The sequence below is a fragment of the Prionailurus bengalensis genome, chromosome X (assembly GCF_016509475.1).
Source record: "Prionailurus bengalensis isolate Pbe53 chromosome X, Fcat_Pben_1.1_paternal_pri, whole genome shotgun sequence".
Taxonomy (NCBI): domain Eukaryota; kingdom Metazoa; phylum Chordata; class Mammalia; order Carnivora; family Felidae; genus Prionailurus; species Prionailurus bengalensis.
The window spans coordinates 98,959,525-98,972,646 of record NC_057361.1 but is presented as its reverse complement, the minus strand read 5'-3'; the positions used below and the strand labels follow the sequence as shown (position 1 = coordinate 98,972,646).

At 44.7% G+C, this 13,122-nt stretch overlaps 1 protein-coding gene and 1 pseudogene across 2 annotated transcripts in view; both read left to right on the top strand.

The window, feature by feature from the left end:
- Window positions 1-1,857: 1,857 nt before the first annotated feature.
- LOC122477491 lies at window positions 1,858-2,704 on the top strand (annotated as a pseudogene).
- Window positions 2,705-4,624: 1,920 nt separating this feature from the next.
- LOC122477910 (NFKB activating protein) overlaps window positions 4,625-13,122 on the top strand; it is a 29,139-nt gene continuing 20,641 nt past the window's right edge. The window contains exons 1-2 of one of the 2 annotated variants that reach the window (XM_043571424.1): window positions 4,625-5,207; window positions 8,076-8,156. In XM_043571424.1, the coding sequence (XP_043427359.1) occupies window positions 4,810-5,207; window positions 8,076-8,156 (479 nt within the window). In that variant the 5' untranslated portion in view covers window positions 4,625-4,809. The remainder of the gene's footprint in view (window positions 5,208-8,075; window positions 8,157-13,122) is intronic. The other variant, XM_043571425.1, reaches the window with a different exon arrangement.

Below are 13,122 nucleotides of genomic sequence, written 5' to 3'. Positions count from 1 at the left end.
GACACCTAGAAGCAACCAAAATATCCTTCAACAGGTGAATAGGTAAAGTGTGATACATTGGTACAACAGAATATTATTCAGCAATAAAAAGAAATGAGCTGTCAACCGAGGAAAAGACACAAAGGAAACTTAAGTACATATTGCTAAGCGGAAGAAGCCAGTCTGATTCCAACTAGGTGACATTCTGGAAAAGGTACAGCGGTAGCAAAGTGGAAAGATCAGCGGTTTCCCAGGAAGGGGAAACCTTTTTTTTTTTTAGGAGGAGGGGAAGAGAGCAGGAAAGGAAGGATGAGTAGGTGGAGCACAGGGGATTTTTAGGGAAATGAAACTATTCTGTATATACAGTAGTGGTAGATACAGGACATTAAGCACTTGACAAAATTGATAGAAAACACTACACAAAGAGTGAACCCTCATGTAAACAATAGACTTTAATTAGAATGTACCGATACTGGTTTATCAATTGTAGCAAAGGTACCACACCCAATGCAAAATATAACAGGAACTCTCTGTACTTTCTGCTCAGTTTTTTTGTAAACATAAAACTGCCCTAAAAAAATAAAGCCTACTAATTTTTTTTAAAAAAAGCAAGACAAGATCAAAACATGAATGCTGCTAACATCTCCATTCATATGAAGCCAATGTTTTCAAGATATGCCTATTCTAGGTTTTTGGTTTATTTGGTCTGGTTTATCTGACAATAAAGAAGTACTTCATGTAGTGTTGGTTAAATTGTGCAAAACTGTGTTCTCAGGCACTCCTGTTCTTTGTTTGTTTGTTTGTTTTTTAATTCGGTGTTTATTTATTTTTGAGAAAAAGAGAGACAGAGCGTTAGCGGGGAAGGGGCAGAGAAAGAGAGAGGGAGACACAGAACCCCAGGCAGGCTCTAGGCTCTGAGCTGTCAGCACAGAGCCCGACGCGGGGCTTGAACCCACGAACAGTGAGATCATGACCTGAGCCGAAGTTGGACACTTAACTGACTGAGCCACCCAGGCGCCCTTGTTTTTTCATTTCTAAAGCAAGGGAAGGAAGAAGGAAGACCTGGGGAACTGGAGAAAGAGAATGAAGAGGAAGAGAAGAAAAAGGTGGCAGCCTGAGGAAATCAAATGCCACAGTTCCACACTTAACATTTTCTCTTAAAGAAATAGCACATGCGCAGCACGTTTCTCTCTTAATATCATCGCCACAGAAGTTTTGTACCCTAAATGCCACAAATAAAGAACGTCAGTGAACGGGAGGAAAGCAACGCAGGAACAGAGGGCTGTATTACCTTTATCTCTGTATTAAACCTTCTTTCCCTTTCCTCCTCTTTCATACATAGGTGTGAATCGACAGCTGTTCGATGTTCTTTGGAATCTGTGACACCACGGGCACTGGCTGCGCTTCGGGATCTGGGTTATTTGCCAAGTTCTGGAACTTCCTTACTCTCCACCCCTCTCAGATATTGACCGCGAGCTTCATTACACTCAGCATTAGCCACTGGCATAGTTGGCCAACATCGTAGTCCCTAATGGGCCCTAGGGACCTAATGGGCAGCAAAGCACTCAAATTCTCCATCCAAGTCACACACTGGGCAGGGCGACATTCGCTCTTCCTTCTCCCTGTCTCGGGCCCGCGTGGGCGCGCGCACACACACCCCAGCAGAATCTTCACCTCAAATATACGCCAGAATGGTCATATCATTCCGTTTCATCCTGTGTTATTTTCAGTCATCAGAACACTCCCACAAGCTCTGACCACATTTCTACCTGTTGGCAGACACAGCTCCTCTCAGTGAGGTTAAATTAGAAATAATTGTCCATTGGTGGCTCAGTCTTTCCAATGTGAAATTCCTATGGGCTGATCCAAGAGTTGGAGAAATTTTCCATACGTCTAGAGGCCTAATATCATCAAGCCCCTTCCCATAAATGGAGCACCAATTCATCATCAAAGGAGAAATCCTAGTGAGCCACGAGTTTGAGGGACTGTCAAAGCCAGCACTAGAGATCACAAGTCTGAACCAGGAACAAGAAGTATTCGGGAAGAAAATTATTTTGTGAAAGTATTTAGTTCAAATCTGGGGTTGGCATAACCATGGTAGCTCACGTCCTCTCCACTTGTGTCTGCCAACTGTCCTCAGCCTTGACACCACTGCCTGGGGGCTCTCATGCTGGCAGTGGCCTTGTCCCTCAGCATCACCCTGTGCGGCGCAGGGACCTGGAGGCCTGGGGCTCTGCAGCCCACCTCAGTGCTCCCGCAGGTCCCAGTTACACAAGTGTGCCACCTGCACAGTGATGCACTTTGACGTGGGAGGAAATCAAGGACCATGTTCTTTACGTCTTGAAACTCTATGGCAAGATTGACCCAGAAAAGCTCTTGGTAAATTCCCACTTTATGAAAGACCTGGGCTTAGACAGTTTGGACAAGTGGAGATTATCATGGTCAGTGAGGATGAATTTGGGTTTGAAATTCCTGATACAGATGTGGAGAAGTTAATGTGTCCACAAGAAACTGTAGATTACATCGCAGAGAAGAAGGATGTATATGAATAAAATATTAGACCCCTTTTTTTTCACTGAGAGCTCTCAAAGACTCAAAAGATGCTGGCGAGTGTCTGTAAGTGAGAACATGTTTTGGCATGATCGCTGCCTTTGACAGAGTAATTCTTTTTTTTTTTTTTAATGTTTACTTTTGAGAGAGAAATGTTTACTTTTGTGAGTGAGGGAGGGGAAGAGAGAGAGGGAGACAGAGGATCCGAAGGGCTCTCTGTGCTGACAGCAGAGAGCCCGATGTGGGGCTCAAACTCATGAACTCTAAGATCATGACGTGAGCTGAAGTCCCACACTTAACTGACCGAGCCACCTAGGTGCCCCTTATTTTTAATTTTTTTAATGTTTATTTTATTTTTGAGAGAGAGAGAGACAGACAGAGCTTGAGCGGGGGAGGGGCACAGAGAGAGGGAGACACAGAATCTGAAGCAGGCTCCAGGCTCCCAGCTGTCAACACAGAGCCCAACGAGAGGCTTGAACTCACGGACTGTGAGATCATGACCTGAGCCGAAGTCAGATGCTTAACAAACTGAGCCACCCATGTGCCTATAGACTTCTATTTAAATTATCTGTTCTGTCCTTTGAAAATAAATCTATACAACAAACAAAACAATTATTTAGTTCAGGTTTTGAGCTCATAACTCCTTTCAAAAACAGATCAGAGATTAAAAACTTTGTTTTGGGGGCGTCTGGATGGCTCAGTCGGTTAATCATCTGACTTCAGCTCAGGTCATGATCCCCTGGCTCATGAGTCCGGGCGCACCAGGCTCTCTGCCTGGAGCCTGCTTCAGATCCTCTGTCTCCCTCTCTCTGCCCCTCCCCCATGCTCGCTCGCGCACTCTCTCTCTCTCAAAAATAAACATTAAGAAATTTTTAAAAACCCAAAACTTTCAGTCTTGCAACTTTTTTTCTTTTTAAGCTTACGTAAGTTTAAGTAATATCTACACCCAACGTGGGACTAGAACTCACGACCCCGAGATCAAGGGTCATATGTTCTTCCGACTGAGCCAGCCGGGCACCCCATAGTGCACCTTCTTTAACAATTATTGGTATAAAAGAGCCCCCCTGACTCCCACTACCTTAATGCCCATTTCCACAACCTAGTGGACTTTCATTTAAAAACAGTATAAAAGGGGCGCCTGGAAGGCTCAGTCCATTAAGCATTTGACTCTTGATTTCAACTCAGGTCATGATCTCAAGATTGTGCGAGCGAGTCCTGAGTTGGGGTCTGCACTGATAGCACAGAGGCTGCTTGGGATTCTGTCTCCCTCTCTCTGCCCTTCCCCTCTCCCTCTCAAAATAAATAAATAAGCATTTAAAAAAAACAGTATAAAATGAATCGAAAAAATGACCATTAACCATGTATTGCTGAGCTAGCATATGATGGGACTAGTTTATGGGGCCTGACAAGAAATGGGTTACAAATTCCTTTTGCTGGAGCACATTAGAGGAGATGAATTTCTGGAGACGAAATATGCAGTTTTCCCCAGGCTACAAACTTAACTATAGTGTATCAGGCTCAAGTAATTTTTTTTTAATGTTTGTTTGTTTGTTTATCTATTTAGACAGAGAGAGAGAATGGGTGTGGGAGGGGCAGAGGGAGAGAGAGAGAGAGAATCCCAACTCAGGACCCGAACCGAAATCACGAGTAGGTGGCTCAACCCACTGAACCACCCGGGCACCCCCATGCTCAAGTTATTAACACAGAATTTGTGCCCTCTAAGCTAACTGGGCAAAATGGTGCTGACATCATAGCTTACCACCAATTTTGATAAACACTCCTTACTTTGTGTGAGATTAGAAAGAAAAAAAACGCGTGTGGGGGTGAGTATACTCCTACATGCATGTACATAAACACAAACATATACATATAAAGTCATAGTGGGTTTGTTATTCATACGGCTGCTCAGTGGACTGTCTCCTGGGGCCTCTCGCCCTTCCCTTCAAGTATTTCGATTCGAGGCTGAAGAAAAGACAAGGTCTCTAGTCCGGTTTAAATTTGAGCCGCTTCACCCGGGACCGGAAGGATAGGTGGATCCGGTTGCCCCACCGGCTTCATTATACCTATACACACATCCTGTCCCGACGGCAGAACCACCTAGGTCGGGGGAAGGGATTTGCCGACGTACCCGGAACTGTTTCCAGGGTTTCCTCACATTCGGTGGTGGCGCGACGGCGGGCTCTGGGATCCGAAGCAACCGAGATCTCCCTTAGCTCGCGAGAGCGCTCCCTTCTCTAGCGGCTGAGGGGACCCGGTGGCTCGGGGAACCCGGCGGCGGCGATGGCTCCGGTGTCGCGTTCGCGCAGCCCGGAGGGGGAGGCCTCGGGCTTTGGGGGGAAGCGTCGCAGTTTGTCCAAGAGCCCTAAGCCCAGCAAATCCGCCCGCTCCCCGCGGGGCCGCCGCTCCCGCTCGAGCTCTCGCTCGCACTCTTGCTCTCGGTCTGGGGACCGGAATGGTGTCAGCCATCAGCTAGGTGGCTTCAGCCAAGGGTCCCGAAACCAGTCTTACCGATCCCGCTCGCGGTCACGCTCCCGAGAGCGGCCCTCGGCGCCGCGGGGCAGCCTCTTCACTTCGGCCTCATCGACCGCGTATTATGGCGGCTACTCACGCCCCTACGGGAGCGACAAGCCGTGGCCTAGCCTTCTGGACAAGGAGAGGGAGGAGAGCTTGCGGCAAAAGTGAGTGACACGGGCACGCCTTCTCTTGCGGGAGCCCACCTGCCTCCGGAGTCGGACTTTCGGTTCGCCCCCCCCCCGCCCCCTTCTGACTGTCCGCAGTTCGCTCTCTGCCTGCCTGGCGCCCGTTTCCGTCCCTTCTGTCCACCCACCACGACGCCTTTTTTCGCCCTTTTCTTCCCTTCGGTTTTCACCCCTCCCCGCGGCCCCTTCATTCAGCGCCCTGGTGTCTCCTACCTCTGGCTCCTGGCGTGCAGCGCTGCTGTGCAGAACCTCAGACCTAACGGGATTACAGTATTTACTTGGTTTTGTCATTATTACGTGTAAAGCATGCTTTTTTTTTTCTTTTGTAAATGTTTACTTCTGAGCCGGAGAGAGAGAGAGAGAGCGCGCGCGGGCGCGAGTGGAGGGAGGGGCAGAGACTGGGAGAAAGAGGACCTGAACGGGGCTCCGTGCGGGCTGACGGCAGGCGGCGGGATGCGTGGGGCTCGAACTCGCGAGCGGAGCCGAAGCCTTAACGGACTGAGCCATCCAGGTGCCCCCGTGGAGCGGGCTTTCATTTGGCACTGGGTTGAGCTCATGGAATAGAACGGCCCCGTTTTGTTGATCACAAAGTTAGCAGAGTGCCTAGCACTGTGTAGGCGCAGAACCATTGCTCGTTGAATGATGGGACGGGTTGGAGGTGATAACGGGATGTGGAAGCGGAAACGTTTGGCGGAGAGGTGGGAAAGCTTTGAGGTCAAAGAGTTTATCTCGGAGAGGAGAAAAACCTCTGAGACTGAGACGATTGCATGTAGGGAAAGTGATCGGCGGAACTGTTGATTAGGCTACACTAAAAAGGGTCTTGTTAAATGGTTTCTAGTTTGGCCATGAAAAACGGGGTCAGGGCGAAATCAAGTGTCCTCTCAGGAGAGTGAGTATTGGAGAGGGAAAGTGAATCGTTTGAGAAAGAAAGGAAAAAAGGTTATAATTATTGCTGTGTAAGCCTTCATAGCTGATGCTTATTGACTGTTAAGTTATGCCAGGCACTATATTAAGTGCTTTACCTGTACTGTGTTGGAAAAGAAATTGAAAAGTTTCACAGGCATTGAGGAGGAGTTTAAGGTTCCGACCGCGGGGAGAGGTCTCCATAAATCTTTTTCTTCCAAGAATGGGAAGTAAAAAGCATTGATGAAGAGGACAGGCTCCAGGATCAGACTGCCTGAGTTTGAAGCTCTGCTTTATTATTATTATTATTATTATTATTATTATTATTAACTTTGATTATCTTTATAAGCAGTGTTCCCTTTTATCCACACACATTTGGGGGGGGGGGTTGAATTATTATTGAAGCCCCGTTTTGCTGCTTAATAGTTGTGTGACCTTGAGCACGTTTCTTAATTTCCCTGAGCTTTATTTCTTAACCATTTAAAAAAGGATAAAATTAGTGCCAAGGCTTTTAGAGTTGTTGTAATGATTTAGTGCCTGGAACCTAATAAATAGTCGTTGAGTGTTAGGTCTTAGAGTTTCCTGCATGGAAGCAGAAACGATAAAAACAGTACTGACTTAGGTTGGAGACCTACCTCTCCAAATTAAATTTGTCATCAAGTTATCTCCTGGCTGTGTTAGTCAGAAAGCAACCAGCTTCTTACCGGACAACCCTCACCAAAAGATGTCAGAACTTCTTGGATGAAATTTGCATTTGTACACTTAGGAGATGAATAATTTATCTTAAGAGTACAGATGAAGCTGGTGGCAGCGGGGATGAGAACTTGACTGTTCCTACAGCGTGTCATTCTTCCCCCTGTATGCATATATGCCAAGTTGGGTTATATATGACCCTTTTAATTTTTTTTTTTTAACGTTTATTCATTTCTGAGAGTGAGCAGAGGAGGAGCAGAGAGAGAGGGAGACACAGAATCCGAAGTAGGCCCCAGGCTCTGAGCTGTCAGCACAGAGCCCGGTGCGGGGTTCAAACTCACTGACCATGAGATCGTGACTGAGCTGAAGTTGGATGCCCAACCGACTGAGCCACCCATGCACCCCTAAGGATGACCCTTTTAGGCTGTTTCTTCAAAAGGGAAACCTGAGTCTAATTCTGCATGATTATAATACCTTTTCCCCTGAATAAAGATGTAAAAACTAGTATATTCAAGCAATCAAATCAATTTATTTTGTAAAAGTTTGTTTTTTGTCTTTTTTAACAAATGGAGTCACAAGCAGCTAAACTTTGAGGAATTGAGCCTTAGTTTTTTGGGTTGGTTTGTTTATGAGCAAAACTAAAAGGAACCACAGCATAAAAATTTTTTTCATAAAAAATGGAGGATATATCCCTTTTCCAAAAAGGAACTAAAGGGAAAATAGAGAAAACAAACCCCGCATCACATTGAGGACAGTTTTAGTCAAAATAAAACTTTTCTTTCACTTTCAGAGCTCTCTTTATTTTCTACTTCTAATGCTTCATTTTTATTTTCTTTATTAATTCCTGAGTTTCTGAACACGGGTTTGATTAAATCAAAAGTAGAGACTGCTCTTTACTCTCATAAATGTGTATAAACAAAGAAGTTATTTCCAAATAGAAAACTGTTTGTGCCACTATTGCAGAAGATGAAATGAGCAGTTAGGAGCTGTGTCATACATGAGGTAGAACAGATGCACTTGACAGTCTTTTAGGCTGTCTGGCCTGGACTCTCAGGCTCTCTATAGTCTTTACCATTTAATAGTACTGTCGAGAACATGAGATCATAAATGTTGAGTTTACACTTAATTTATTAATTTAAATTTTAAAACGTAAAGGGAAAATAGAACTTAACTGGACCCCTTTGAATTGATTATCGATTTAGGAGACAGTTTGGCCATGGAGTTAATAATTTGTATGCCTGTATCTTCTAGGAGATTGAGTGAGAGAGAGAGGATTGGAGAATTGGGAGCTCCTGAAGTATGGGGACTTTCTCCAAAGAATCCAGAACCAGAGTAAGTGACTTGAAAATATACTTTTAAACTGTAACATTTGTTTAAATCCAGAGACTATTGTAAAAATTTTTGTTAAGTGAAGAACTTTAAGTATAGCTCACATTTTTCATCTTGTGATTTATGCTATTCTACCCCTTAACATTTAAAAACATTGAACCTACCTAATGATTAAAATATGTTGTTAGTGGATCTTAACTTATTAATTGTTCTTTTTAAATTGTAATTCATGGGGGTGCTAATTTCCTATTCACAGAAGGGCTCAGTATTAAAACAAATGTGTTTATATTATTTTGAATTATTTTTTCTCAGCCTAACAGCAGATTGCATGTCACATGTTAGCCTTACAAAGGGCTTTTAAAAAAATTTTTTTAATCTATTTGTGTATTTATTTATTTATTTTCAAGTTAGTTAGCATACTGTGTAGTCTTGGTTTCAGGAGTAGAACCCGGTGATTCATCACTTGCATATGACACCCAGTGCTCATCCCAACAAGTGCCCTCCTCAATCCCCATCACCCATTTACCCCACCCCCATCAACCCTCAGTTTATTCTCTTCATTTAAGAGCCTCTTATGATTTTCCTCCCTCTCTGTTTTTATCTTACTTTTCTTTCCCTTCCCCTATGATTATCTGTCAAGCTTCTCAAATTCCACTTATGAGTGAAATCATGTGATATCTGTCTTTCTAACTGACTTATTTCGTGTAACGTAATACCCTCTAGTTCCATCCATGTTGTTGCAAATGGCAAGATTTCATTCTTTTCCATTGCTAAGTAGTAGTCCATTATATAAATACCACATCTTAATCCATTCATCAGTTGATGGGACATTTGGGCTCTTTCCATAATTTGGCTATTGTTGAAAGTGCTGCTATAAACGTTGGGGTGCAAGTGCCCCTTCGATTCAGCACTCCTGTGTCCATTAGATAAATTCCTAGTAGTGCTATTGCTGGGTTGTAGGGTAGTTCTATTTATAATTAAAAAAATCTTTTGAACGTTTATTTTTGAGAGACAGACAGAGTGTGTGTGGGGGGGGGGGGGAACAGAGAGAGAGGGAGACAGAATCTGAAGCAGGCTCCAGGCTCTGAGGTGTCAGCACAGAGCCCGACGTGGGGCTTGAACCCACGAATCATGAGATTATGACCTGAGCTGAAGTCGGACGCTTAACCCGCTGAGCCACGCAGGCCCCCCCTCTATTTGTAATTTTTTAAAGAACCTCCACACTGTTTTTGAAAGTGGCTGCACACCAGTCTGCATTCCCACCAGCAGTGCAAGAGGGTTCCCCTTTCATCACATCCTCACCAGCATCTGTTGTTTCCTGAGTTGTTACCTTTAGCCATTCTGACAGGTATGAGGTGACATCTCCCTGTGGTTTTGATTTGTATTTCCCTGATGATGAGTGATGTGGAGCATCTTTTCATTTGTCTGTTTGCCATCTGGATGTCTTCTTTGGAAAAATGTCTGTTCATGTCTTCTGCCCGTTTCTTCACTGGATTATTTATTTTTCGGGTGTTGAGTTTGATAAGTTCTTTTATAGATTTTAGATACTACCCTTTATCCAATATGTCATTTGCAAATATCTTCTCCTATTCCATCAGATTGCCTTTTAGTTTAGTTGATTGTCCTTTGCCGAGCAGAAGTTTTTTATCTTGATGTGGTCCCAGTATTTCATTTTTGCTTTTATTTCCCTTGTCTTCTGTGACATGTCAAGTAAGAAGTTGCTGTGGCTGAGGTCAAAGAGGTGCTGCCTGTTTTCTCCTGTAGGATTTTGATGGTTTCCTGTCTCACATTTAGGTCCTTCATCCGTTTTGAATTTATTTTGGTGTATGGTGTAAGAAAAGTGGTCCAGTTTCATTCTTCTGCATGTTGCCGTCCAGTTCTCCCGGCACCATTTGCTGAAGAGACTGTCTTTTTCCAGTTGGATACTCTTTTCTGCTTTGTTGTTTATCTGTCCTTCTCTTCTGAATGACAGCCTTGCTGGATGAAGGATTCTTGGCGCATATTTTTCCTGTTCATCACATTGAATATTTCCTGCAACTCCCTTACGACCTGCCAAATCTCCATGGACAGGTCGGCTACTACCCTTATGTGTCTACCCTTGTAGGTTAAGGCCTGTTTGTCCCTAACTGCTTTCAGAATTCTCTGACTTTGTATTTTGTCAGATTGTCTATGATACGTCATGGTGTTGACCTGTTTTTGTTGATTTTGAAGGGAGTTCTCTGTGCCTCTTGGACTTGGATGCCTGTTCCCTTCCCCAGATTAGGGAAGTTCTCAGCTGTAATTTGTTCAATAAACCTTCTGCCCCTTTCTCTCACTCTTTTTCTTCTGGAACTCCTATGATAAGGATACTGTTTTGTTTTATGGAATCATTTAGCTCTCTAATTCTCCCCTTCGTGATCTAGTAATTTCCTTTCCCTCTTTTTTTAGCTTCATCATTTTCTGTAATTTTATCTTCTTTTTCACCTATATTCTCCTCTACTCCTTCCTTCCTCCATGGCTTCTTTTGCATCTCATGTATAGCATTTCTTAATTCATTATAACTATTTGTTAGGTCTTTGATCTCTGCAGCAAGAGATTCTCTGCTGTCTTCTATGTTTTTTCAAGCCCAGCTATTAGTCTTAAGACTGTGATTCTAAATTCTTGTTCACATGTATTTTTTATATATGTTTTGGGCAATTCTCTGGCTGTGATTTCTTCCTGAATTTTTTTTTTGAGGAGGATTCTTCTGTTTTGCCATTTTGGCTAAGTTTCTGTCTTTTGCATGTTTTTAATAGCTCGTTATGTGGAAGAACTACTATATTAAAAAGGGGGTCATACACTGTCCAGGGCCTGGCACTTCACGAAGTGTTATGGAGTGTGTTGTGTGCACTCTGTTGTGTATTTCGCTGCTCTGTCCCACTGGTCAGTCCTCTGCAAAGCTCCTCCTTGCTTGTAGTGGTGGAATGTTTGGACCTTCCACCAGATGTGTTTTCATTTGTTCATTGAAGTAACCCTGAAAAAAAAGGAAAGGGGGGGAAGCCTGATCCCATTCAAAGAGAAGAATGAAAAGGGAAAAAAAACTATAAGGCTAAATCCTGAGAAAGAGAAAGGAAATTAAAGAAGAGATAGAAAAGGTGTAGAAAGAATAGAGTGAAAATGCCGGATTAAACAAACAAAACAAAAAAAGTGTGTGTGTGTCTGTGTGTGTGTGTGTGTGTGTGTGTGTGTATAAAATAAGAATTGACCAAAAACAAATCAGAAACTATGAGCCTGATTCCAAAAGAAAAAAAGGAGAGGGTAGAAGGAAAAAAAGAGAAGAAAAGAACAAACAAACAAAAACAGACATAAAAACAGTCGTCTTGTTGGTGCCTGGGACCAGTGGCTATGATGGCCTGGAAGAGAGGCCCTCTGGTTCACCCAGTGTCAGTGTTCCTCCAGTAGATAAGCAGTCACCAGACACAGAGGGGTGGGGTTTGGTGTAAGCGGGTCTCGCCTCCCCTGGGGGCCGTTGTGCTGCTCCCTGAAGCCCCAGCGTGTTGGTGTCGGGGAGAAAAATGGTGACACCCCAGTCTCTCCTCCCCAGACCCGGTGTCTCGAACCACGCTGTTCAGGCAGCCCTCACAGAGCAGCGCGGGCGGTCAGCTTGTCCTGCTCCACAGTCTCCCGCTCCTCCTAGGCGCTCGGCTGCGATTCAAAACCCGATGTCTTGAAGAATCCCGCGCCGCACGGTCCCTGTTCTGGTGTAGTGCCACTCAGCCCTGCCAGTAAAACACCTTTGGCTGGAGCCTGCCGGGTTTTTTGCTCTTAGGGAGGCAATAAACCCTCTTCTCACGGTACTCGAGGAAGGGGACTGTTCTCTCCCGGTGCGCCCCTGGGATGGCTACAGCACTTCGGGGCTGGCTCCTTCCCCTCCAGGTGCGTGCACACGGCTCCGGCTTCACTCCGGAAAAAGTCGGGCACTTTTGAAACCTCTGAGTTTCAGCTCCTAAACCTGTTTGCAGAATAGAAACTGGCACTCGCCGTATTTCTCATTCCCAAGTCCATGGTCTGGAGAGGTTTCACAGCCCCTCTCTCTTTCTCTCCCTTTTGTCTCTCCACAGAAGGGGTTCCCTCCCCTCCATGCCTGTGCCATTTTGTCTCCCCCAATTCACATACACGCACCTTGATCCTGCCAGGCTGTCTCTCTCCACCCGTGGAGAGCCTTCTGCCACTCCACAGATTGATTTCCTGGGTGTTCCAAGTGATCTGACCTCAATACAGCTGTGTTTGAAGGATGAAGAAAATCCTGGTTCCCCTGCTTCTCCCTCAGTGTATTTATTTATTTTTTTAGAGAGAGAGAGAGCAGTGGATGGGCAGAGAGAGGGAGAGAAAGAACCCCAAGCAGGCTCTGCACTGGCTGTGCAGAGCCTGATGTGGGGCTCGAACTCACCAACCAGGAGCTCATGACCTGAGCCGAAATCAAGAGTTGTACACTAAACTTACTGAGTCACCCAGGTGCCCTAAAAGGGATTTTTTTTAATGTTTATTTATTGGGGGGGGGGGGCAGAGAGAGAGAGAGAGAAAGAGAGAGAGAATCCCAAGCAGACTCTGTGCTGTCAGTGCAGAGCCCACCATGGGGCTCAAACTCCTTTAACTGTGAGTTCAGGACCTGAGCCAAAATCAAGAATTGGATGCTTAACCCACTGAGCCACCCAAGTGCCCACAAAGAAATTTTGAGGTACAATTGACAAACAACATGGATGGTGGAGTCTTTAGAGTTTTCTGTATGTAATATGTCTTTTGCAAATAGTGACAGTTTTACTTCTTCTTTACCAGTTTGGATGCCTTTTATTTCTTTTTCTTGTCTTCTGGCTAGGACTTCCAGTATTATGTTGCCAAGAATCACAACTGTGAAATCAGGACCTGAGCTGATATCAATAGTCGTGGGGCGCCTGGGTAGCTCAGTCAGTGAAGTGTCAGACTCTGGGTTTCAGCTCAAGTCATGATCTCA